The sequence below is a fragment of the Neopelma chrysocephalum genome, unplaced genomic scaffold (genome assembly GCF_003984885.1).
Source record: "Neopelma chrysocephalum unplaced genomic scaffold, ASM398488v2 Primary Assembly neopelma1_117, whole genome shotgun sequence".
Classification (NCBI taxonomy): Eukaryota; Metazoa; Chordata; class Aves; order Passeriformes; family Pipridae; genus Neopelma; species Neopelma chrysocephalum.
Genome location: NW_020897779.1, coordinates 1,823,457 through 1,849,303, shown reverse-complemented (window position 1 = coordinate 1,849,303; position 25,847 = coordinate 1,823,457). Strand labels below are relative to the sequence as shown.

At 51.0% G+C, this 25,847-nt stretch overlaps 1 protein-coding gene across 5 annotated transcripts; it reads left to right on the top strand.

Moving 5' to 3' along the window:
• RRBP1 (ribosome binding protein 1) lies at window positions 1-25,847 on the top strand. Of its 5 annotated transcripts, none has more exons than XM_027696967.1 (23): window positions 1-114; window positions 6,234-6,932; window positions 10,516-10,661; window positions 10,883-11,005; window positions 11,822-11,974; window positions 12,289-12,407; window positions 13,223-13,376; window positions 15,000-15,138; window positions 15,485-15,672; window positions 15,836-15,873; window positions 17,024-17,114; window positions 17,763-17,855; window positions 18,215-18,307; window positions 18,411-18,491; window positions 18,591-18,680; window positions 19,089-19,181; window positions 20,674-20,745; window positions 20,924-21,019; window positions 21,469-21,552; window positions 23,776-23,859; window positions 24,322-24,420; window positions 24,904-25,047; window positions 25,327-25,847. In XM_027696967.1, the coding sequence occupies exons 2-23, from the start codon at window positions 6,254-6,256 to the stop codon at window positions 25,363-25,365; spliced, it is 2,898 nt and encodes a 965-aa protein (XP_027552768.1). In that variant the 5' UTR covers window positions 1-114; window positions 6,234-6,253; the 3' UTR covers window positions 25,366-25,847. The 5 variants fall into 5 exon arrangements, with proteins under 5 accessions (XP_027552768.1, XP_027552766.1, XP_027552764.1 ...); XM_027696965.1 differs by having other exon boundaries at window positions 10,489-10,661; XM_027696963.1 differs by having other exon boundaries at window positions 10,486-10,661.

The window sequence follows — 25,847 nt, the reverse complement described above, 5'->3', positions numbered from 1 at the left end:
CGCGGCGCGGAGCGGCGGGGCGGGACGCGCCGGCCAAGTCCGGCGAGACAGCGGCGGAAAGTGCCACGACTCTACACGTCTGCGGCAGCGAGGAGGGACCGCGACCCGGCACGGGTGGGTACGGGCGGCGGCAGCCCTTCCCTCAGCCCCTTCCCCTGCCACTTCTTCCACGACTCCTCTCCGTCTGCCCCGCGCTGCGAGCGGGACCCCGCGCCCGGCGCTTCCCCCATCCCCAGCAGTCAGCAGACGTGGAGCGGGGTGAGGACCTCCCCCCCGGCCTGCGGCCCCGCCGCTCCCGGCGCGGGGGGGGTGTCCCGCGGGGAAGCAGGGCAGGGAGGAAGGTGGGATCCTGGGCTCGGGGTCCGGCCACGTTTGCAGAGGGCCGGGTAGATGAATGGCCCGCGGCGTGGCCAGGGCTGCGCGGAATGGCGGCGTGTGCGGCCAGGGAGCGGGGAGGCGAGGTCCGGGCCCCGCGCCGCCCTCGGGCCCCGAGCACCGCCGGCCCTGCCCCAGCGCCGGCGCGATGACATGCATTAATCTGATTAACCGCGGTTACAGAAAGTCACGGCGCTCGGGCCGTTGTCCTTGTTTTTTTTTTTCTCTTAACTAAGCCCCCTCAACAAAACTCTCCTGGCACCGGGAAACCCCCGGCAGTGCGAGGTCCCCGAGCTTTTGGAGAGTGGCGTCGACCCCATAGGCGGAGACCCCTCGCCCCCGCCCTGGGGTCTTTCCAACCTGGACATCACCAGGCTTCCCGCGGGTCTGCCGACGGAATGCCCCACTCCTCGCCCGTTCGGGAAGCAGTCCAGGGGGAGAGCGTGTGCTGAACACGTGGCTGGACGCGACGGAGAAGCCTCCACGCCTGGAATGTCAGCTCTGCCCTTCACTGAAGCCATGGCAGTGGCCTCTGCTCACCTGCATCATCGGGAAATGGCTGGAAGGAGTTGGGGCTACCTGGAAAGTGAGCCCTGGGGAGAAGCTGATGAGGGCCAGCTGCTTTGGGCCAGAGAGGGGAGAGAAAATTTGTAATAGCTGCCTCAGAGAGTAGTCAAACTACAGCTGTGTTATGGTACTGTTACACTCTTCTCCTAAATATATATATGTGTGTGTGTGTGTGTGTGTGTATGTATATATATATATTTTCTGCCTGTTTTTTCACTCCGAGGCTTAGGAAGGGAGCTGACAGCACTACCAAGCACTGCTGGCAAACACAAGCCAGCTGGCTGCTGCTGCAAGAGCTAATGGAGCGCTAAGACACGTTCAATTAAGTTGAGCTATAACTGTTGAGGATTGGCTAATCCGGAGTCACTGTGTAGAGTAACACATGCTGCTGGGAGCCTGCAAGTGCACAGTCACACAGAAAATTTATTTAAACAGAGGCTGCTGGGGATGTGGGCAGGATCTGCTCGTGGTGTGCAGGCTTTCTTCATTTGTTTTTAGTTTTCAATTTATTGCAGTAGGGCAGAGAGAAACTCCAGGAGACGTATCTGGTGATTGTTTTTTATCTGCTGGCAGTGCTGTTGTTTCTCCTGCTGCTGAGTTGCCTTGCTGTTCACAGGATTAGGCCTCCCAGTTTCCTCTTCCTTGCCCTTTCCCTCCTTTTTTTAAATCTGCTGGGAGATGTAGAGGAAAGGGAGCTGCAGGTGCTTAACAGTCAGGCATTGCTGTGGGCTATGCAGAACCCATGTCTCTTTCCCTGCCCTCTGCGCCTCTGTTACCTCTTGTGTAGTGCTCTAACCTGAGATGCCACCTTGACACCATGATGAAGTGCAAGTTTTGGGTTGCTAGAGGAACAGCGTCCTGCTTGCAAAGAGTGTCTTTTCCCAGCTGCCGCACCTATCAAGACCAGGAAGAGACAACATAGATTTTCCTTTGGCTGTGAAAAGAAATAAGGTTCCTGTAGTTACTGCACAACTTGTCTCTTCCTTTGCTCCTGCCCACCTGACACTTGGCCTGGCTGATTTAAGCCAGGGTTGGTGGAGGGCTGGGTCGCAAAGATACTGAATTCCCGTGGATTTCATGTGTGGTTGCAGAGGGAAGGAAAGGCTGAACAGGTGGCAAGGTTCTAGCCTGGTTTTTGACTCTTAGCTGTCAGTGACAAATGTGACCACAAGACACTGAGCATGGCCCCGGTGCTGTCATGTCATGTGTCTGTGGGTTGGTTCATCCTGGAAATTATTTGGTGCTCAAAAACCAGCAAGTCCGAGTCCTTTACTTGTTTAGCTTCCTTAAGGCAAGTTCGACTTTTGCTCGGGTCAAACAGAGGTGATGGCACGTGCAGGGAGGCGAGGGAGGTCAGATCTCTTGGGCTGTTATCTGGGATGTTGGGAAATTTGATGGATAACAAGCAAAAACCCCAGGAATGGAAGAGTTGGAGCACAGCATTTCGGCCGGCTCCTTTACGTGAGAAGGCCAAGTGAAATACCAATTGTCCAGCATATTCCTGTTCTTGTGGTGGTGAAAAGCTTTATCTGGACAAGCTATTTTGGGGAAGGAGTTTGCACATGGAAATATTTGACGATTTCCACTGTTTTGGCTGGGGAAGGAGTAGAGGATGATTTTGCTCAAAAACTTCATGGAGGCATATATGCTCAATATTGCATGTGAACTTGATTTTTTGAGCATGGACTCTGATAACTGGTGGTGTCTGTGCACCCCTTAGGCACAATCCTCTCCCAAAACAATCTGGGCGTCAGATTGAAAAATGCCATTGTGGGTGCAAAGTCCCATGGAGGACCAGAAGTTACAGAAGGGAGGATGCTGAAGTCTTCAAGCCTCTTCAAATTGTGGCTGTCAAGCTGAACACACAAGACTGCCCTTAGGCGTCTGCAAGCAGACAAGCAGTGGTACCTTTGGTGCCCTGTTTTGCCATGTCCTGGCTAAGGCTTTGTGCAGGTGGGAAGCAAGGAGGGCTTTCCTGCCGAAGGGCAAGGCGCGCACGCACCTGCCGTGGTGCTTGCAAAGGGGACTGCTGTCTTGCTGTGCAAATCCAGGAGCAAACTTTTAGCACTTCAAAGGGCAAAGGTGACAAGGTCAGGAAATGCCACAGCAGAGCTTCACTTCTGATGCTAATGCTGTGGCATAAACGCTTCTTGCATCTATGCCTCAGTAAGTTCCCAGAGGAAGACTTTTCCTTATCCCCAAAATGCCAAGGCCAGCCTGCTTTGATTTAAGTGTGTTGTGGTTGTGCACAGCCTGCTGCTGTCTTCACATCGTTGGAGAGATTGGCTCTTCCCTGAACAAGCTGCTGGGCTAGTCGTGCCAAGTCTCGACCGCAGGAGGAACTCTACAGGTAGAACTTGCTCCTTGGAGTCAGCACTGGGTCTGCCGGGACCAGCCCAGTGCTGCAGGCTGCAGGGCATGAGTGTTGAGACAGGACCAAAGTTTGCCATGATAGTGCTGCTGAGAGTGATTGCTGCCCGGTTGGCATCTCTCACTCTTCACTGTGGATATTCTCCTGGCACACCTGCATGGGGTTTCTCTGGTCCAGAGGTGGGAGCTTGGATGGCCCCTGCAAGCATCTCAGCTGCTTTCAGGAGCTCTGGCTGCTGCCATGGCTCTTCTGCAGGTTCACAGCTCCTCTATCTAGTGCTCTTGGCTGCTTTTTTCCGGTATTGGTTTGGAGGGGATTTTTGGGGTGTTTTTGTTTAGCTAGGGAGGACTTCAGCTCCAATCTGCATCCTTATCTCACCCTGACTAAAGCTGGAGAGGAGGCAAGGTACAGACAGCTTTTACTGCAGCTGGTGGGACTGGGTGAGGGTGCTTGCAGGAGAGAGGGAGTGTGGGGCTCAAACACTGTAAGGGCTTCTAGGGTTCATCCCTAGAGGGTGTGGGGCAGGCAGAGGGCTCCAGTGCTATGTTCAGCACTGCCATCTTACTGACCTCACCACCCCTCACTCTGTCCTTTCACCCATCCTCTGTAGTGGAGGTTTGGATTTTTCTCTCTATTCTCACCATTTTGAGGGTGGCAGTACCAGCTGGTGGGGTTGGAGTGCATTTGCCAGCATTGGGGATGCTCTTGCCCTAAGCTGAAGCAGCAGATTTTTATCTATATATGAAGCTGTGGCAGTGTGAGGTCAGGAAGGGTTTAATGTTACTGATGTGTTTGAGTTGCTGGGTGAGGAATGCAGGTTGCCTTGTTCTGCCCCTAAAACAGCTCCTGGATGCTTTGGTGTAGCCGTAAGCCCAGCACAAGGTTGTGGGTATGTGTTCTCCAGCCCTACATTTTGTTTACTGCCAGGGAGAGGAAATCCAAGTCCTTTTAATTCCGTGGGGTAGGAATAATCTGTCTGTTGGGATCATCCCAAAGCGATGCTACTAGTCAGAAGGGAGTGACTTAGCACCAGTTGTGCTGGGATAGAGTGGGCTAAGGCCATTTAAGTATGAAATGGCCAGGGTAGATGTGAAATAATGATGCCTGTAGTATCAGCTGGGATCTCAAGTGGTGCTGTGCGGTAGGAAATTGGCCCTGACAGGGGAAGCTGGTTCCAGCTGGTGCTGACAGCCCTCCTGCCTGCCAGCTTCTCTCTCCCATTTTGCCTGGGATGTTTGGAGAGGTGGGCAGAGAGAACTGGGCTGCTGGTTAGAACATCGTTCCCTAGGCATCCTTCTCCAGTGGGAGATGGGTGCTTTGCAGTTCCTCCCAGCTCTGCACCCCCTGGTCAGGCGTTGGAGGTGAGTTTTTCATTGCATTGTCCCCACCTTGCTGCAGGAGCAGTTTTGAACTGCGGACACAGCTGCAAGTTCACTGCTCCAGCTGTTAGAAAGGAAGAGCCTCTGAGGTGTCTCCCTGCAATCACTGCAGTTTGAAAAGATGCTGATCTCCTTAGTTTTATTCTAATTTTTGCCTCCTCCCTTTTCAGCCCCTCCCTCCTTCCTCAACCCCACAACCTCTTAAAGAGGAAATTTGATAATGACTACAGGTAAGCAGGATGAGAACTTCTGATAGCCGAGGACTTTCTGCATTTTGCTCATTGTGTTTTGGGTCACAATGACGAGAAACCAGAGCCTTTGCAACTCCTGGAAAGTGCCCCTTCACAGATTAACTGACACCAGCATCTGGGAGCTCATGAGCCACCTCATTGCCACATGAAAGTGATGACCTGATGGATGAAACACATGCATGAGACAGCAGCAATTGGTTTTGAAACTAGAACAGGGTTCAATTAGCCATTAAGAAGAGTGGATGTAATAGCATCTTTCTCCAGGTGTAGCTGCGCCCTGCTTGCCAGATCTCAGACCAGGCAGTATGGTCTCTCTTGATTCTCCATGTGTTATACAGGTGGAGAAACTGGCGAGGAGGATGAGAATTGCCAGATGAGAAACCCCTGTGCCCGATTTTCTCGCCAGCTAAAAGCAGAGGTGGAAAGAGAAGCGCCATATCCAGCACTCCCTTTGCAAGTTTCACTTCTTCCTGCAGAAATCTCTTTGGAAGATGAAATAATGACCAGGCTTGACTTTTTTTGTTAGCTTGAACTTAAGACTTTTACTGGTGAAAATGGTTGTGACTTGGTCCTGTGTGTGGTGGCCATGCACACAGCATTGTTGCTGGGGTGGTTCTCATCAGTGGGAGCTGGGAGCAGCTACCCAGTGGGACGCGGTTAATGAGCATCCTCCCTGCCAGGCTGGGCAGAAGTCAGCAGTGCCACAGGGTGCAGGTGGCAAAGGGAGAAGGGAAGGGCTGCTGCAAAGCTGGAGAAAACTCTCCTGTACATACTTTCTCCTTCCAGGGGGATATTTTATTCCAAAGCTGAGACCTGGATATGCATCTGGGTTCAGTGAGAAAGCCAGGTGCTCCAGGAAAAGCCCAGATCTTGGCCAGCCTGCACCAAACAGTCTGAAAGTGGGCTCTCTTACTGCTGCGGGTATTGTCTAGGGTCATGCAAAATCATCCCGTTGGACCTGGACTGAGGCTTGTGGCTGTCTCTGATTGCATCCCTGTTTTTTAATTCCTCCTCTTTGATTCTTCTGGAGATCGCTGCAGCTAGTGGAGTTCAATCACTGGGGTACAAATGGACTGCTGTGCATGGGCAATGCAGCAGAGGAGCACAAACTTGGAGGTGTGTAGGCAGGTCGCCCTCAGTTGTGTGAATCTTGAGTGTGTGTCTTTTCAGTGCATGGTGCCGTTTGGAGGCACAGATGTCCATGTGAAATGCCCTGCTTAGAGAGGCCATTGCATTTCTTTCCTCCGCCACCCCCACCCCACTCCTAGCTGTTGTTCTGGTGTCTTGCAGGCACAGAAGAATAAGGCAGGATGGATGTGTATGACCCTCAGATGCTGGGTGTTGTGGTCTTCGGAGGTTTTATGGTGATATCAGCCATTGGGATCTTCCTGGTGTCCACCTTCTCCATGAAGGAGACATCTTATGAGGAAGCCTTGGCCAAGCAACGCAAAGAGCTTGAGAAGACCCAGCAGCAGAAAATGGAGAAAAAGAAAAAAGAGAAATCTGTTGAGAAGAAAGGAAAAGCAAAGAAAAAGGAAGAGAAACCTAATGGAAAGCTCCCAGAGCAGCAGATGACTCAGGAAGTGACAGACCCTCCCAAGGATGTGGTTCTTGAAGCTGCTGTGGTACCTGAGCCTTTAGCAGTGGAGTCTCCAATTGCAGCAGTGTCAGTTGTCCCCCAGGAAAAGGAGAAACCTGTTCTGTCACCTAAGGAGAAGAGGAAGAAGGAGAAGAAGGTGGCAAAGGTAGAGCCTGCTTCTAGCCTGATGTTGGCTTCACCTCCTGTCAGTGTCCCCAGAAGTTCTCCTGTCCTGGAGGTGACCCCTAAGGAGGTGCCTGTTGTGGCTGTGCCACCAGTTGGCACACAGCAAAGTGCTCCTGTCAACCCTGTCACCATCAAGAAAACCGATGCTCTTCCGACCCATGAGGAGCAGAAGCATGATGGAGCTGTCAAGAAGAAGGCTGCATCCAAGAAGAAGAGCGAGCCAGGTAAGGCCAAATTCCTCTTCGTATATCCCCATCGAGTAAGCCACCAGGGCATCTTGATGCTGTTAAAACAGGTCTATCCCATTCTGAGATCTCTTCATTCTTGACCCCATGGCCTAGGGGTTGGAACTAGAAGATCTTTAAGGTCCCTTCCCCAAATCATTCTATGATTTTGTGATTCTTCAGCATTGGAAACAGGACAGCTGTAGTAAGGCTGTCTCTGATGAGATGGGCCATGTGCACCTTGGGATAGGTGGGCTAAAAAAGCCTGTACTGGACTATCATTCTCTCTGGGGGGAAGTAAAGTTGAAGTCAAGTGTTTATTGACCTATTTTCACTCTGCAATGTGTTGCCTTCTGATCAGGTACCTCTAGTTGGTGTTTAGTTCCTTGGTCCTGCACACAGGTTGGAGAGTTAGAGGTTCTTTTTGGATTTGCTGTTGTGTTGTGGGTCTCAGCAGATCTGCACATGGGAATGAACAGGAGGTGCATGTACCCATCCTGGAGAGGGACAGCTACCAAGGTGCTGGACATCTGGGTGGAAAGCCAAGATGAGGTGTTTTCCCCACACACCTGTGATTATTAAAAGCACAGAGGATCTGTACCACAGTTCTACGTGGAAGTGGGTCACTTCTAGAGTTTCGTTGTTCTTCAGTGGAGGTGAAAAAGGATTCTTCAAGGAGAGAGAATTGATGGGATTTTATACTGCAGGGGACTGATCATAGGGTAATTAGAGGGAAATTACTTTGGATATGCCACAGGGAAGGGAAAACTTGCCCATTGTCAATCATGCCTCACTTGATTGACTCGGAGATAGAAGAGGTGGTCCTGAACTATCCAGGTGTAGGGAGGGGGAAATCAGCTCTGTAGCTGGATTCTTGCCTCTCATTGTACCAATGGGAACAGTTTGGGATTTATTTTTGACACTAAAAATGTGCATGCTTTCAGACCTGTAGAAATGTTCCCATGTGGACACATGGGAGAAATCTCTCAGGTGTTCTCAAAGATGTGATGTGGTGTTTCATTTCTTTATTTACAAAAAAAACCCCAACAACCCCAAAAAACCCTACCAAATAAAAACATCCCTTCTTGCTAACCTTCTGCAGCACGTCCAAACCTAGATTGCTCTGTAACCTGGCAGTTTCCACACCCACATTTTGGAAGAGGGCCTGTTTCTCAGCAGGACACTTGCAGCTGCTGGTTTCCAAGATTGGGTTAAAACCCTTGTATCTGCTCTTCCGAGGAAAGAGTTTTACTAAAGGCCATCTCCACATAGTGATGCAGTTTGAAAGGATTTGAGAAACTGCTTCTGGAGGGTATTGCAGTGATGATATTGGGAAAACTAAAGGTGACTGGTTTATTGTGTGCATCCATGGATGCACTTCTCTTAACACTGGAACACATGGATGCACTGAAAAACATGGCCCTAAATCCAAGCTGTAACAGCTGAGGGAGTGTGGATAGGAAATGAACTTTTAGCATTTGTTAAGTTTGGAGTTTTTCTGGCTGCTCCAAACTTAGATTCCCTTGGGTATGAAGTGCCAATCCTGCATGTCCTAAAAGCCAAGAGTGTTGTCTTAGCTGCTCCTGTGGGATTTTTCAAAGGAAAGCTCTCAGCAGTATTTGCACCCTGAAGCTGACTGCAGTTAGACCAAGGTCTTGTGGGCAGCCTTTGGCAAGCTGTGGTCTCTCCTCTTCAAAGGCAAAAGCAACAAATTATCCTGTGGCAGATAAAAATCGGTGTTCAAAGTGTTCAAAGACACATGCTCAGCACTGAAACAGATGGCAAACCTGACGAGAGCAGCTTGCAGTATTTTTCTCTTGTGTAGTTTGTTTCACCCAAGTTCCTTGGGTGGAAGAAGTGGCTCTTCAGACCCCTTGTCCTGCTGTGTTTTCCCATGGCAGCTTTGCCACGTGGCTGGTTCTTGTTTCGTTGCTTCCTCAGCAAGGCACAAAGTTTCTGACTCTGTACATGGGCTCGGTGTCAGCATAGACTTCCTTGTGCCACAGCTTGGCAGGCTGCCCAGGCTCCACGTGCCATCTACAAGGTGGGGTTTGCGTTGTCCCTGCCTTTGCAAGGCTTCGTTGCATGACACTGCTGGGAGATGGGCAGAGTTTTGCTTTGTGTGGGTCCCTCCACCCAGTGGGACTGAGCCAGGGAATGCGATGTGCTGTCCTGCATCCATGCAGTTGCCAGCCTGAGTAAAGTGTGAGCCAAGCGTTGGACCCTGGTTGCATTGCTGGGAAGTGGCTGTGGCTGGTGAGACAGACTCTGCTGCTGCCAGGGTTAATGCTGCCATCTCAGATGGATCTACCAGAAGCCAGCTCTGCCGCTGTGGTGCTGTGGTGGGTTGACTGTGGCTGGCTGCCAGAAGCCCACCCAGCTATACCCTCACTCCTCAACCAGATGGGGGAAAAATAAGAAGAGGAAGATCATGAGTCAAGATAAAGACAGGGAGATCACTTAGCAATTACTGTCACTGGCAAAACAGACTTGACTTGCAGAAAACTGATTTATTTCCAATTAAAATAGATCAGAACAAAGACAAAATTAAAACAATACTTTCCCCCCCCTGCCCTCACTCCCAGGCTTAACTTCACTCCTTCCCTTCTGACTTCTCTAACTCCCCTCCCTGAGTGGTGCAGGGGGATGGGGACTGTGGTCAGTTCATAATAGCCCCTTTCCGTAGCTCCTTCCTCCTCACAGCTTTCCCTGCTCAGTATGAGGCCTTCTATGGGCTGTAGTCCTTCAGGATGAACCTGCACCAGCATGGGCTCCTCTCTGGGGGCTGCAGGAGAAACTCTGCTCCAACACCTGCAGCATCTCCTCCTCCTTCTTCTCTGAACCTTGCTGCTTGGGGCATCCAGGCTTTGTGTTCAAGAGACTGTGGTGTCAGTGACTTCAGGGGCCCTGGAGCTACTGAACTACAAACTGCTTTTTCTTCTGTGATTTTCTAGGAAAATAAGCCTACTGGGCCATAGATACAGTGTGGTAACTCCTAAACCACTGCCCACCACCCTTTATCCATTGTGACCATGTGCATGTCCTACAACAGCATCATGGTCCCTGATGCTCCTTGGCTTTCCCAGGTTAGCAGAGGGGTAGGGGAAGGGTTGGAGTCATGTTTTACCCCTAGCAAAGAGCTGGAGCAAACTTGCCTGGTGAAAGGTGGGAAATGACCTTGCTGCATTCTGCATCACTGGCACCACTGCATGGGGTGACATCCTTCAGCAAGGTTGTATTGTGGTGCAGTCCAGCTTCTAATGCCCAACAATCTGTGCTCCCTGGCATTGACAAAGCATACCCAGCTCCTGCTGAGAAACACTCAGTTTGTTGGTGGGTGATAGCAGTGTGCTGGGACCAGTAGCAGAGCCAGGCAGAGGTAGCAGCTGGCTCAAGAAGCACGTGTGGTATCATCTCCCGCACTTTTCATACTGCTTTCTCTTAGAGAGGCATCAAACATGACTGTGGAAATCTGGGTGGTTGATGGTTTGACATGGCAGTTGTGGGGTTGAAGCCAACTGAAATGATACTATATCTCTGCCTCTGTCCCCAGCAGTCCCAACCCCTCCTCTCTCCTCCCTAGCACCTACGGATTCAGATGGGCCCCTCTACCTGCCCTACAAGACACTCATGTCCACTGTCAGCAGCATGGTTTTCAGCGAGGGTGAGGCCCAGCAGCTCATCGAGATCCTGACGGAGAAAATGGGCATCATGGACACCTGGCACACGGTAGGGCTACCAGTGCCATTGTGACCACCTGCTGCCAGGGCTCTGCCAAGTCTCGGAAAGTGGGAGGGGAGGGAAGACACCACAATTTTGGGCAGGCTGGCCCCTTGGAGACCAGACCTGAATTCTCCCCTGGAGCAGAGGGCACGATCTTGTGTTTGTGCAGAGGAGGGTATGGGTCTGAAGGTGGTTGTCCCCACTGATGTGCCACTCCGTGCTGGCAGGCCACTCAGAAGGGTGACCCGGTTGCTGTCCTGAAACGCCAGCTGGAAGAGAAGGAGAAGCAGCTCTCAGCCGAGCAGGAGGATGTAGCTGCTGCCAGAAACAAGCTGCGGGAGCTGAGCAAGGTAAGCACTGTGCAGCTCTCCCGGCATCCCTGGTGTGGGCTGTGTTCATGGTGGCTCGCCATAAGCCTGCTGCTCTCCACATCTCATCCCCCTTGCAGGTGAAGCCCCGGGGCTCTTTGGGCTCTTCACCTGTTGGCTGTTTTCTTTCCAAAAAGGGGAGGAGATCCCCACCTGACCTCCTCTCCTGGGCCTCATCTAGTCTGGGGAGGCACCAGCCCAAAGAACTGCCGGGTAGTTCCCTTTGGCAGCCATAAGGGAAGCAGGGGAAAACCCTTCCCTTAAGAGATTGCAGCTTTCTTCTGCTTCAGGAAGAAAAGCAAATCCCTTCTCATCTCTGCCCAGATCCCCGGAGCTGAGAAGGTGCCTTTGTAAGGAGCCGGATCCTATCTACAGTGCTCTGTCCTTACTCAGAGCCCTGCCTCCACCTCTTTTGGGTGTTAAAGGCAGAACAGACCCCCACCATGCTGAACTTGGTGGCTGGCAAGTTCCATCTGTATAATTTTCCTGCTTTGTCCCAAATGTTATGTGATGTTATTGACCCAGGTGGAGGGAGGGGGGTGGGGAATAAAATTCCAGGCTGTCTTACTCCTTTCTCTTAGCTGGCCCAATATGGAACAACAGTGGCATCCAGTGGCCACAGAGCCCAAAACAAAATGCAGGAGGAAATGTAAGTGCTAAACGTACCTGGGCATGGGGGCACCAGTGAAAGTGCTAAACTTTTTAGTCTTCTGAGCTAGGAGGCCACTGGTTTTGCATCCCCTTAAAACGGGGAAACCCATACTCTGAGAACTAACTGGGTGACTTCTTTGCTCGAAGGACCTGGCAGCCGAGCGGGCCAAGGCAGCGGCTGCAGAGGGCAAGCTGAAGGAGCAGCTGCTGGCCCGTGAGCGGGAGATTGCAGCAGTGCAGGCACGCATGCAGGCCAGCTACCAGGACCATGTCAGCGAAACGCAGCAGCTCCAGGTCAAGGTGAGCCCCATGCTGTGCTCTGAAGCTTCCTCCTTTATCTGCCCGGTGGCTTCTGGTGGGAGATGTGTGGTCTTTTGGAGAAGACTGAGCTGTGTGAAGGGACAAGAGCCTCTGGGGGGGCGAGATCCTGTGATGCTCCTGGATCCTGGTGGTCGAGGGAGAAGAGGCCCATAGGAGCAATCTCATGGGATGTCATGTCCCTGGGGGCTGTCAGCATCGGTAGACACTCCCCGGCTTTGCTGGTCCCTCTTGCTCATCTCATGGGCTTCAACAAGGGGCTAGTGGTGGCATTAACCCCTGTTGGGCTCCTCTAGATCCGGACCCTGCAGGAACAGCTGGAGAATGGCCCCAACACACAACTGGCTCGCCTGCAGCAGGAGAACTCCATCCTGAGGGACGCCCTCAACCAGGCCACCAGCCAAATGGAAAGCAAGTAAGACAGGGGTGAGGGGCAGAACCTGGGACTGCCCTCTGGCAAACCCTGGGGTTGGCTGACCATCGGGCATGGCCACTCCCTTTCTCAAAGGTGCTTCTACAGGCACCCCAACTAGCTGGAGGTAGAGGAGGGAATGAGGGAGGAAGAGCTTGCCAAATGGCTTTTGGGGGGCCACCAGGGGAAACAAGGATGTTCTTCCCAAATGGAAGGGTGAGGGGATCTGTCTCTGCGTCAGGGTCACCTGTGCTGATGCTAGAGCCAACAGGCAGTGGAGGTGGGAGAGGGGACCAGAAGGCACTGTGGCACTATTCCCCCATAGGGAAGCTCATACTCTCGTACTACAGCATTGAGAAGAAATGCAGCTGGCTCTTTGATGGGAGTGATGCTGCAGAGAACGGAGACCAGCCCAGTGTGTGCAGAAAAAAAAGGAGCTAGGTAGAAGAATTTCACGCTCCTTTTTATAGGAAGTCTGAAATGACTGGTGATTAACAGTGGTCAGATAATTACAGAGCAGACTCCAGCTGCTTGTAGTACTTCCTCTTGTGTCTGGGAAGACAGATCCTCATGTCCTCTACTTCATAAGAAAGGAATGTCTCCTGTGACTGAAATGCAGCTTTTCTAAAGTGATTTGACAGCTCTTTCAGACCCCTCCCTGAAGGACCAGGCGTGTCTTAGAAATAGGCAAGTGAAGCCATTGAGGTGTTTCAAGTCCTGTATGATGCCCACAGAAGGATGTGTTCCCTCCTAAGCAACATCAGAGAGGCTTGAGTGGCCTGTGGGCTAAAATAATAACCCTGCTTCTGTTGATGCAGGCAAAATGCTGAGCTGGCCAAGTTACGGCAGGAGTGCAACAAGCTGATGAGAGAGCTGTCTGAGAAATCAGAGGTGCTGCAGCAAGAGGAGCAGCAGAGGAAGAGCTGGGAGATCAAAGCGGCGGCTTTGGAGAAGCAGAACGAGCAGCTGCAGGTCAGGCAGGCGCCAGCAAACTTGCTCCCCTCACAGAGATGGGCAGGTGGCTAACTTGCATGGGATCTGTGGACTTGGCCACGGGAGGAGCTAGGAGGGAGATGAATGTCCATGTTTGGGAAGGAAGCTGCCTTGCAGGCTTCCTTATTGCTTTCCCCCCCATTAGTTTGTCACATTCAGTGTGCGCCTTGCACACCAGTGTGATGCCTTGCATCACCAGCAGAGCCCAGGGAGAACGATCTTGAAGCCCTTCTTCTGTGGGTGCGCTCTTGGAACTCAGATGTTTTTAACCCTGTTGTTCTCCCTCCCTGATGCAGGAGATAGAGCTTGTGGCTTTTTTTGTTGTGGCTGGGTTTGGGGTGTTTAGGGGTGTTAAAAGGACACCTCCCAAGTAGACCCTCTGAGCACACAGTCGTGTGTTGCAGGCAGCCAGGCTGTACTCACACCAGAAAGAACATCTTCTGAGGGGGTTAACATCTTGCTGGGATGCTGCTAAAGTGGATGCTGGGACCATTAATCCCAGAGTAGCAGAGTAGGGGATGTGATATGTCCCTCTGGCATGTGCTGTGGTCTCTGAATTGCTCTGGCTTCTTTAGGAAGGGGCTGTGGTGAAGGAGACCTTTGTCTTCACATGCCAAAATGGTTTTGTAGAGGTGTTCCTATTAACAAGGGTCCTTTGATATCCTTGCTTTTATTTTTTTCTGTGCACATCTCTTTTTGATGGGCTGCATTTGGCCCCAGCTGCTTTTGCAGGCAAGGGGTATGATGTGGACATGCATCTGGTGTGAAGGCAGAAGCCACTTTCCTGGCTCAAAACACTAGCTTTTAGGAGAACTTCTCCAGGGCTGTCAGCTTGCTGCAACACCTTAATACTAATTAAATAAATCATACTACCTGGAAGACTTTGGAGTCAAGGATGTGTTTAAAATGCAGGGGAGAATATAACACAGTAACACCTAGATCTCTGAGCTGAGGATACAGAGTCAAATCCTCAAAAAACAGAGAAGTCCTGTTTTCTTGGTGTGCTGGAAGCATCACTTGGAGAGAGACTGTCCTGCTGGTTTATCTTTCTCTGTCCCCTCGATGCAAAACAGTGTTTCTCCATCTGCAAGGGTGCAATTTGTACCTGCAGAGCTTCAAGTCATCCTTCTCCCCTGCCTTCCCCCTCAAAATGCCTGCCTTGGCCAGGCCTCTTCCTTGCTGCTTTCTAAGATGGAAAAAAAAAGTATTCCCTGGCCCAAACCACGCAGAAAATTCCTCCATGTGTGGAAATGTGTGGTTGAGTGTCTCTGTCCTGCTAAGCACCTCTCCCTGCTTGACTGGGGCATTGTGTTTGTACCGGGGTTTTAAGACGTTTTTCAGAGCTTAGGTTTCTAGAGGGGAGGGTGGTCTTGGCCCAGAACCAAGACATTTGGGTATTGTCTGCTTCCCAGTTTGAGGGCTGGCAAATCACAAAATGTGAGCACGAGGCAGGATGCGTCATGCACAGGGGGAATGTGGGGAAAGGGTGACTTAAATCCCCTAAAGTACAGCTTAAAAATAACATTATGTGACATGTGGAGCTTTGCTTCAAATTGCCTGGGGTATCTGTTACACTATGGGAAACCTCTTCCTGCCATGCAGGCTTCCCAACAGGAGGTAGAGGTGATGCTGCAGAAGAGGCTGGATGAAGTCACTGATGAGCTCCGCAAAACCCAGACCAGCTACAAAAGCTTGTTAGCAGACGCAGAAAAGGCCAAAGGACAGCAGCAGAGCATTGCTGGTGAGGAACTGGGTTTGGCATAGGGAGAGCTTTGGGGCAGACTGGGAGCTTTCAGAGCTGGGTGCTTGGTGGAGCTGGTCCAAGTAATCTACAAGTAGACCCAATTTAGGCTGCCTGGTGTTGATGTGAGCAAGGTATGGGCTGGTCCATAGTTCTATCCTAGGATGTTACTCCAATGCCTCTCTCCTGTGCTGTCCTGTGTCCCTGCCTCCCCTTTCTGTGCCTCCTGAAAGCATCCACAGCCAAGGCTTCTTTGGCTAAGATTCTGCTTGGGCAGGGCAGGGTGGGGAGTCTCCAGTTTTATTTGCATTTACCCTACCATATTTCTCATCCTTTCCTCCAACAGAGCTGCAGGCCAAGCTGCTGAGCTCCGAAGCAGAGGTTAAAAGTAAGTTGCTGGAGTTGAACAGTGTGAAAGGGAAACTGCAGGATGCCAGTTTGGAGAATACGAAGCTTCTGGAGAGGATCAAATCCATTGAAGCTCTGCTGGAGGCAGGCCAGATGAGTGGGGCAGAAAAAGACAGAGACTTGCAGGTTATGTGCTCATTTAATTGGGGTGGGAGGAAGGGAGTGGGTTATGCTGCTCACACAGTGCCTGTGTTATCTTTCCTCTGGGATCCCCTCTGGAATGCCACAGAAAGGATTGACCTGCATCACGTGCCATGGACAGGTAACGAAAGTGCTTTCTCTCTTCCAGGCAGCCAATGAAGCAGAAATGAAGCAGCTGCGGTCAAGGTGGGTCTGGCTGCACATGGAGACTGCTATGGCACCTCCAGCTTGCTGTCCATGTGTCCCAGGCTTCCTCAAGCACTGAGCCTGTGGGTGAGGGCTTCCTGCCTTCCGGTCAGGATGGGGGACTGCCAAGCTGGGAAATCAAGGTCAATCCTGACCAATAGTGCTGTTTAAAATATTTATTGGCTCCAGCACTGGACCCAAATAACAGTCAGTCCATTCTGAAGTGGGACTGAATTGCTGGCAAGCACATGGATTCTGACCAGTCTTACAGAATAGGAGGTTCTGGTGGTGTTGGTCCTGGCTATGGGATGTCTCTGATCCAAATCCCTGCTCAAGGCTGGGCTAACCAGAGTAAGCTTTTTGAAAATGTTTCCAGATATCTCCAAGGATGGAGTTTCACCACTTCTCTGGGTCCCTGTTCCAGTATTTGATAACCTCTTCCCCCATCCCCTGCTGCAGAAAGGTTTCCTGGCATTTAAATGAAGTTTACAACTCATTCACAACTTGTGCCTTTTGCTCCTTGTCCATGTCCTGGGCACCTCTGAGAAGGTTCAGGCTTTGCACAGGGGCAGGATTTCTCAGCTGCCCGCATTGCCAGCAAACATCCAGCATTCCTATAAAGGAAGGCAGCGGTTCAGTTGTCCTGGGACCCCAAGACACTTGCGTAGTTCTTGTCAAGGACGAGAACCTTCCTTGGTTTGCTCAAGCTGAGGGTCCCTTCAGGGCAGATGTGGGATCTGTGGAAGTGGAGGGAAGATGCAGGCTCTCTGGTGTCTAATTGGCAGCCCTGATTTATGGTTACTCAGAACACTAGGATGATACTTTCAAAATGCGGAGCTGTGGGCTATCTCAGCCTAACAAGCTGTGGATAGGAGCAGTCTCAGTTTTGGCTTTTGGATCACTTTTCTTCTTCCTCTTTTAGTGTGTGTACAGCCAGACAGCTAATTGCTTTTTTGTTATTGCTCATAAGATGGTAGAAAACTAGATCCTACTCCAGTATTGCATTGGCTGTGGTTTTCAGTCCTGCTCCTTCTCCATCCTGCTGTATGTAGATCCCGGAGCAGACCGGGATAGGAAGGGCTATCTCAGGAGCTTGCTACCCAGGAGGGAGATGGATGCTGAGACTCACTCCTGCATCCTGCCATTCCAGACTCCAGGAGAACACAAACCAGCTCTCATCCTTGGAAAGGGAAGCCACAGAGCTGCGAGAGGCAGTGGAGCAACAAAAGATGAAAAACAATGTACGTGAGTGAACAACAATCTGTCATAACCATCTACTGATGGCGCTCTGGTGCAATCAGAGGCTCTTCCAGCCCCACAGAGCACTGGAGGCATTGCCTTGTCTGCTGGAGAGCAGGAAACACCCTGGTGGCCTGTGCAGCTGGAGCTGATGTGCTGTAGCAGGTGATGGGCTCCTGGGGTAATATGTCTGTCCCCTGTTCTCTTGGGAGGTTTAGGACCTGTTAAGCCAGAGAGATTCTATGTGGCAGGGCCAAGGCAATCCTTGAGCAGGCTCCCTCATGTTTCACTGCTCCTGCACTCCTTCTCCCTCTACTGTAAAGTGGTATCAGTTAGGTGGAGGCCACCTTACGTCCCTCCACTTGGCCTGTGTCTTCTTCAGGCAGAGGGTGCTTGTGGAGTTCCTGCCCCCTTCCAGCTCTGCCCTGCTCCTTCAAGGCCACTTCCTGAGCGATGCGGTGCATCAAGCCACTGTGAAGATGGAGGGAAAAGGGATGCATGTGGGCAGTGGGATGGAAGACTCTTGAACAAACCGATGGACTGCTGCCCAATTTCCTAAGTGCAGGCTTTGAAATCCTCCTCAGCGCCAACAAGCAAGTTTGTGGCCTTTGGCACGAATTGTGGCTTATTGCCCTCTGTGGTCTCCGCAGGACCTTCGCGAAAAGAACTGGAAAGCAATGGAAGCACTGACCATGGTGGAGAAGGCATGTGAGGAAAAACTACTTGCTGCTACAAAAGCAAAGGTGAGCCTGGCATTTTTCTCTGGCAATGATGCTGGTGTTGGAACGGAAGCTACCAGCCATGCTTGCCCTTGGGTTGCCTGCCTCCTCTTAGGAGCAGTGCTGGTCCAAACCTCCTGCTAGCTTCTCCAAAGTTTGTCTTGAGGGCTGGGTATCCCTGGTTCCTGTTATGGTTGGGGAACCGAGTAGATGGGTGAAGTGGAAGTGATGTTTTCATGGTTCCTGGCATCAGCAGTTTTCTGTGTCGACTGGTTTCCTGTGCTGGCTCACCCCTGTAGGCACAGAAAAGCAGGAGCAGTGTTGGCAGCCTGGCTGACAGGTGCCCAAGACCTCCATCCCATGACAATTTGTCTCTCTTACAGGAAGAGCTGGCCCAACAGCTGGCTGCATTCCAGACGCAAACTAAGCAGACTCTGCTCTCTGCCCTTCCTGGAGTCACTGTGTCCTCACAGCAGGTGGGCACATGTTTTCTCAGACCCTCACAGAACCTCCACCACATGGGAAGGAGAGATGTCTAAGTATCCTCTTTCTTCCTTGTTCTCTTTATTTCAAACTCAGGATTATGATACATGGCTACAAGAGTTTAAGGAGAAGACCATGAGTGTGCTAAAGCAGCAGGTGATTACAACAGAGCCCCCGGTAAGTGAAGGGGCTGGAAAGTGGAGGGACGAGGAAGTGCTGGAGGGTCACATGTTTCTTTTCCTCACTTCTCTCATTGTCCCCTCCCTCTCTTTTTAGGATTCAGCTCTTAAATTGAAAGAGGCAGTGGAAACACAAAGCACTTTACAAGCAGAATGTGAGCAGTATAGAACTATCCTCGCAGAGACAGTAAGTTGCTGCCCTTTGTGCTGTGTTGGCCTTCCACTGGAAATACCTCTTGAGAGGTCTCCTGGCAGCCCAGGCTGCCCATGAGCTCAATGTGGGCATCCCTTGGTATGTTGGGGGGGCTACCATGTGGAAGACTATTTGTCACTGAGACAGAGGAAAAGGAGAAACATAGATTTCTAGAGCTCTTCTTCAGCCTAATTGTGTTGGAAACCTTCCTGGTGGTGATGGGATGTGGCACAGATGAGCAGGGTGGTCAAGCCAGAATAGGAATTAGGAGCCTCCAGCTCCACCTGAGGCATCTAATTCTTTTTCTTGGAGAGGCTTTGTGTATGCCAGGGCTTCTAGCCCTGACACTGCTCAGGTTAGTGGGGGCTGGAGGTTTGGGCTCAGCTGAGACTTTGCCAACAGGAAAGGATGCTGCGAAACCTGCAAAAGAGTGTGGAGGAGGAGGAGAAGGTTTGGAAAGCAAAGCTCACAGCCTCTGAAGAGGAGCTCCAAAAGGTGCGTTTGCAGCATACCTGGGTTTGTTGTTCCTGGAGCTAGACTTCCAGGAGAAGGGGGGCTGTTGGCAAAAATCAGTTGGTGACCCTAAGTGTTCCTGCCAACTTTGAACTCACAACATGGGGACTTTCTCTTCTCCCCAAATATACTCCTCCTGTCACCAAAACAGCTGCCAAAAATCCCACCTCATGCAGAATCTGCAACTGTCTTCCTCCCAGATCCCACATCTCTGCCTGGCGTGTGCCTAGACCCTGTCAGTGGAGCTGGAGGAATGGCTTCAGCTCCTCGGTTCAGGTGTGATAGTTGTGAAACCATGTTGCCTCTTCAGTAATCCAAGCTCTGATGCTTGGAAATCAGGCTGGGCCCTCCTGGTGGGCACTGGCTAGGTGGGAGGAGAACACATGCAGGGCTCTTCGACTCTCATTTGCTGGAGAACTTGGCTTGCTCTCAAAACATGGATTGACCTTGGCACTTGTTGAGCCTTGAGAAAGGAGCTGAGATCCAAGCCACGTATTGCACATAGTTTAGGGTCCAGCTGTCTGTCTAGCTCTGGGTACTGCTCTTCCCAGTTAAAAAGCCAGCCAGCAGCTGCCAGAGAGCTGCTGTTGCCCAAGGGGTCATGTTCCATGAGCTCTTGTGACTTGGCTGGCGTCTGGGAAAACTTGGCTGGCCGTGCCTTTTCTGCAAAGCAGACTGATGTTATCTCCTCCCTCTTGAATGCAGAACTGAGATGAAGCTATTTTCTGTGGTCTGCCTCTCCCCATCCATCAGATGGGGTTTTGAAGTTAACTGGGACTGCAGGGAGGTGGGGGAGCTCTTGTACAAGAGCTCTTTGATTTCTCAGCCCATCACTGGCTCCTGGAGCACCAATGCTGCTGAGGGATGGTGTAGGATTGCAGAAGATGACGTGGCTGTTGGTGGTGTTTGTGATGAGATGAATGTCTGGTGGCTAGAGCAGTTCCAGAGCAGTCCTGCCTCTCAGTGGAGAAGAGGTGAATTCCTCCTTTCAAAAAATGTCAGCGTCTGTGGAGTCCTCTTCAAAAATCAAACTGGGTTTTAATGAAAACCCCATGCTTCTTCTGGTAGATTGGCTTCTCATAATAGTGAAGTCCATGACACCTCATTGGAAAGTCTACCTTGCTGCTTCCAAACTAAAGAGCACTTTCAGTAGGAAACTTGTGCAGAGTCTGGTGTCAGCTTCTTGGGTGTTGAAACCTGACTGTAGCCAGCTGAATTCCTGCAGGCAAAAGGTATTACTTTGCTCCACGACTTACGGCCTGGGCGTGTTGAACTTGTCCTCCCTTGGAAGAAGAGCTCCTTCTCTGCAGGCTGCAGAGCTCCACTTTGGCATCAGGTCTCTTTCACACTTGGGTACAGGATGAAGTGGGAGAGGTGGGAGTGAAACATCAGCCAGTTTTTGATTGAACCAAAGGTGCTCACTGTCCACATGAGATGCTGTTCACTGACCTTCACTGTTGCTTTCTGCTTTTAGTCACACTTTCAGCTGAAATCCCTTGAAGCCATGGTGGAGAAGTTAAAAGCAGATCTGCAGAACACAGATCAGGTGAGGTTTTTGGGGTACGGGAGAAGGTGTCTGCACAGGTGCCAGGCAGATAGATGCTTTGCTTGGGTTGAGCCTAGTTCCATTGCCATGGGGAAGACAGACTTTGACCATGGGATGTTTGGGATGTGTTGGATCTCAAACAATCAACCTCTTCCTGCTTTTGTCTCTTTTATTCCAGCTAAAGGAATACACCTCTCTTCTGGAAATGCAACTGGAAAATCACTTGCAGACAGCCAGCTCTGAACGTCAAAACTACACAGAAGAAGTTGAAGTTGTAAGTGTGGTGGCTGTTACCTTCTTAACCATGTTTTGCTTCTAACCCTGACTCACCACCCATGCACATTTTAGGAATTTGAGAAGTGCCCTGGGGATCTGGGAAGTGCCCCAGTGATCTGCAGCTTTGCAAAGCAGAAGAAAACAGGTGGAGGTAATTGCTCCAGTCTGGGTTGTAGACACTGAAAGTCAGGAGATCCATGGGCAAGGTGATGGGTCAGGGAGATCTGTATGGAGATGCTGTGCACTGCTTCTCGGCCTGTGTGATTTCTGTGGCTCAGGTGAGATGGAACTGTCTCATGACCATCTCTGTGAGCAGACAACATCAAGTGATAACATCATGACCTCTTTGGGAAGATGTTGCATCGTAAAAATGCTTCCTCAGGCCAAAGGGTTCCAAAAACAAGTGCATAAAAGGACTTTTTTTTCCTTTCTGTTCCTCCTCAACAGTTGAGGCAGCTCTTATCAGAGTCCCAGGAGCAGCTGGAGGCAGCAAAGACTGAAACGCAGAAGCAGAGCAAGGAGCTGGCACTGGTAAGGGAGGGTCCCCGGAGGTGCCCTGGTGGGATCTCAATGCTCTGCCTGGGGTTGGTTTGCAAACCCAGCCGTGGGACTAGCACCCTTCCTGTGGGTTCAGGGAGGGGAGGAAGGCACAGCCAGTGCACAAGGGAACCTGGTGCTGCCAGGCACTAGACTTCCAGAGGGGATGTTTGAGACACAGGAGGAGATTTTTATTTTTCTGTCTTTCCTCTCGTGATGGGGGTGGGAAGGAAGGGAGAGCAGCAAGGCTTGTGCAAGCTGGTATGTAGCAGAAGAACCCAACTGCCCCACCACTGGACACTGGTTACCCCAACACCACCCTGGGGCAGGGGTTTGGGTGCCTTAAGCATCCATCCATCCACCTCTGGATGGAGGACTGAGATTGTGCAACCCATGTGTACGGGTCACTCAGGGAGCTGAAGGATGGGGCTAGGTTTCTGCAGGTAAGTGGTAGGGAGAGAACTGGGATATGGGGCTGAGAGCTAGCAGACCTGCCAAAACCATGAGGGCTCTAGTTTTTAAATCTGTACTTTGATTGGGAACCATTGGGAGTTTGTTTTTAAAATCCTTGATGGTACTGCTCACCCATTCTTGAGTGCTGACTTCCCAGCCTCACATCCACTACTCTCTAGCTCGCTCAGCGAGCTGATGCACCCCCTTGCTCCCAGGGGGATGTGGCATGGGATCATCATTAGCCTTAATCTCATTAGATGGGCAGGCAGTTGTAAGTGTGGAACACACTTATGTTCATCCAGCAACTTTCCCTTTCTTCTGGCCAAGGCACACTGTCAGCTTGCAGCTTGGCTGCCACTGCTGCTGTGATGCAGAATGGAAACGTGGTGGTAAATGGAGTGTGCAGGGGTTAGTTGGGGGGGCGGGCAGTGTTCAAGTAACTGTCTTCCCAGGCATCCCAGCTGTGATCCTTGGCAAAATGGGACCTGCCACCCTGCCTTGATTTATTTAATACCTTGACTGTGTTAGTGCAAACCCTCAAGCAGTGGTTCTAAACTCAGATGCCAAGGGATCAAAGCAGAGCAGATGAGGCGTGAGTGTGTGTTCTGCACCCCTGGGAGCTGTTGTGCCTCAGGCTACTCAGGTTAGGTACCACTTTCCTGCACCTAAGCAGAAACTGAAGTGGTTTTCCAAACATTTCAGCTTGTGTGAAAGCAAAAAAGCTGGCAGGCTTTATCTGTAGGTTCTTGTGAGTTGTGTAAAGGTTGCAGCACAGGGATGTGTAATTGAGCTAGGCTTGCTGGTCCTCCCTCCAGGTCAGGCAGCAGTTGAGTGAGATGAAGAGCCATGTACAGGATGGAAAAGTAGCAGGGTTACAAGCTGACCCAAGCGAGCCTGCACCCCTCAAGGTTAGGATGGTGAGACCGCTGCCTGTGGAGGCACTGACCCTTAAGCATCCTGTCTCACCATATCTAGCTGCATGGAGAACTGCACATGGCTTTGCTTGGGGCTGTCGTGGCTGTGTTGTCTCCCGTGCTGTGTGTTGGGGAAAAGCTAGTCCCCTATCCCTTCAAACATGTTCCCACTGGGAACATACCACTAACTGGCTTTCACCAGGTTGTTCCCCTTGGGAGCCCTCCATCATGGCATCAGGCTGGAAAGATTTGGGGGGGATGCCGGCAGGGCATGCTGCAAGCCCTTGGGCCAGCATTACCATGTGACAATGCCCTGTTGGGTTCAGGGCTTGGGTCTCCTTGGAGGAAGGGGACACCCCAACAAAGTTGTACCAGGATCCCTTCCCAGCTGGTGGGCATTACGATTACAGAGGCTCCATAAATTGCTGGAGCTGGGCTGAGGGCATTAGCAGTGGCTGTTCCCTTTCAGGCTGACACCTCTTGCCAGTAGCAGTGCTGCCACAAGTCTTTCTCCTTTAATCCTGTTAACTGTGAAGCCTTCTCCCAGGCATGGGGACCTGCCAGGCACATCCTTCCCTATAGGGTGCCTCTCATCCCATGTCCCAGCTGACGCTGCCTGAGGAGCAAGCAAAATTTGGCACTGCAAAGCCAAGCCCCAGGCATCAGTATCCTCCCAGTTCTTGTGCTGAGGAGGGATGCTGGTACCTATTGCCCTTTGATGTCCTAGGGAAAGCTTCCATTTTTATTTCTTTTGTCTAAGCCCAGCTTTCTTGGTGATGTCCCTGCTAGGTCATTTCTTGAGTAATTTTTAAATTTTATTTCTGGGTGTTTTCCCCTTTTCTCAACACAGTTGAAAACCCAGCTGGAGCAAAACAAAACGCTGGTGGAGAAGGAGCAAGTGCTGCGGCAAAAGCTGGCACGGGAGCTGGAGGAGGTGGGTGTGGGCAAGGAGGATACAAAGGTTTGCAAAGGTTTGCAAAGCCTTTATGGGTTCCTGGCTGCTAAAGAAGCCCAAGAATTAACTTGAAGGTTTTTCCCCATCACTGTCTGCACCTTAGACATCACTGCATTCCCTTACAGCAGCATGTGGCAACACTCACCCTTCACATTGCCCCTTTCCCAGTCCCCCCATGTCTTTTGCCAGCTCTTTGCCTTGAGGGTTAAGGGCTCTAGCTGGGTTTCATGCTGCTCCTGGGGAAAAATACCATCTTCCTGGTGGAAGCTGGATCAGCAGAAGCAACACACTGGGTTCAGTGTCCAGCCGACGGCAGCTGTACAACCTAGCTCTTTACCAAGGGCACACCCACGGGGGACTCAGGTTGTACAGAGCATGATGTGGAAGGTGACTGCCACTGTTGGCTTCTGTGCTTACTGAGTAATATGTGTCCCCCTCCAGGCCCAGAGCTCGGCGTGCACATTGCAAGCAGAGCTAGAAAAGCTGAGACTGACTGAAAACGCAGCAGCTTCAGACACGGAGGAGGCCCAGCATCTCAAGGTGATTTGGCTGTGCCAGGACAGCAAAAGTCATGTTCAAGCAGGACTAAGGGCATGATTTATCATTTCTGAGGAGAGTGGGGCGAGGTTGATGGTTACCCTGTGGGGAGGTGGCTGAGAGCTCCACCACGGCTGAAGGACAGCAGGCTGCAAGTCACAGCCACTGCATCCATCTTGGCCAAGATAAGTGCAATGCCCTGAGCAAACACTCTCACAGCCTGGGCTTTTCACATACTGGGTAACTGTCCAGTTACCATGAGATCTCAGCCCATGGCATCTCCAGATTAGATGCCAGAGTGAGCTTGTAGCTGGTGGGGTGATGCCTGGTCTCTCTGCTGAGGTGGGAACTGGGTGCTCCTCTGGCTTGTGGCTACTGAGGCAGCTCGATGCAGACCTGAGGTGACCTGGGATGTTTTGGAGGGGGGAAGGTCACCAGATGTAAAAGAGAGGCTCAGGCAGATGCCTTCTTTTGACTCCCATGTAGGAAAGACTTGACAAAGAAAAAAAATTAACAAAGGACCTGGGTCAGGCAGCAGCCAAACTACAGGAGCTACTGAAGGTTGCCCAGGACCAACTGGCCAAAGAGAGAGAAACTGTGAAGAGATTGAAAGAACAGCTTCAGGAAACGGTACTTGTTGGTGGCCATGGCCATCCCTCCCCTTGATACTGGTGGAGGCCCCAGGGAAGTGCACATCAGGCGGTGTTTTAAAAATGGAGGCAAGAAATGATGCCAGAAATGATTTGGTTGGATTTTGGGAAGCCCTGGGACCACACAAGATGATGCTCATGGTTCTCCCTGCCCAAAAGGCAGGACTAGGCCCATTTGTGAAATGCTTTGGGGCTTGAGCTGCCATGAGAATAAGGATGAGATACAGTTGAGTAACCCACCTCTTTTTTCCTTCTCCAGGGGAAAGAGGACAGTTCAAAGGAAGGGACTTCAGTTTGACGAGTCTGCAACCTAGACCTTACCATTCAACTTACCAAAATGCCTTACACATTCCTAAAAATAAAAATATGTGCTAAATTCACTGTAGATAAGAGATTTTACAAGCCATTAGTGACCCAAAACCTAATTTTGAAACTTAAAATATACAAAAAACCCAAAAAAAACAGTAAACACTGCAGTTTGTAAGAAAATCTTCATACTGTTGGTACAACTCTTTGTTTCCCAAGGAGCCTCTCTGGCAATGCCAGGGCAAGCGCTGGGGCTTCACCCTCCTTGTTGCAGCAGAATCCACAAATATGTGCAAAGGGAAGACTGTGTTTGTACATCAACTGGTGCAATTTTTTCCTTTTTTTTTTTTTTTTTGAGTAAAAGGAGTGTGGAAGTAAGACCCACCATGGAAGGATGGCGCTCTTTGATGGGTGGCTTTTGGCACGTATCCTTTTTTTGTATTTCTGGGTGTTAATGCAATTAAAATGATGTAG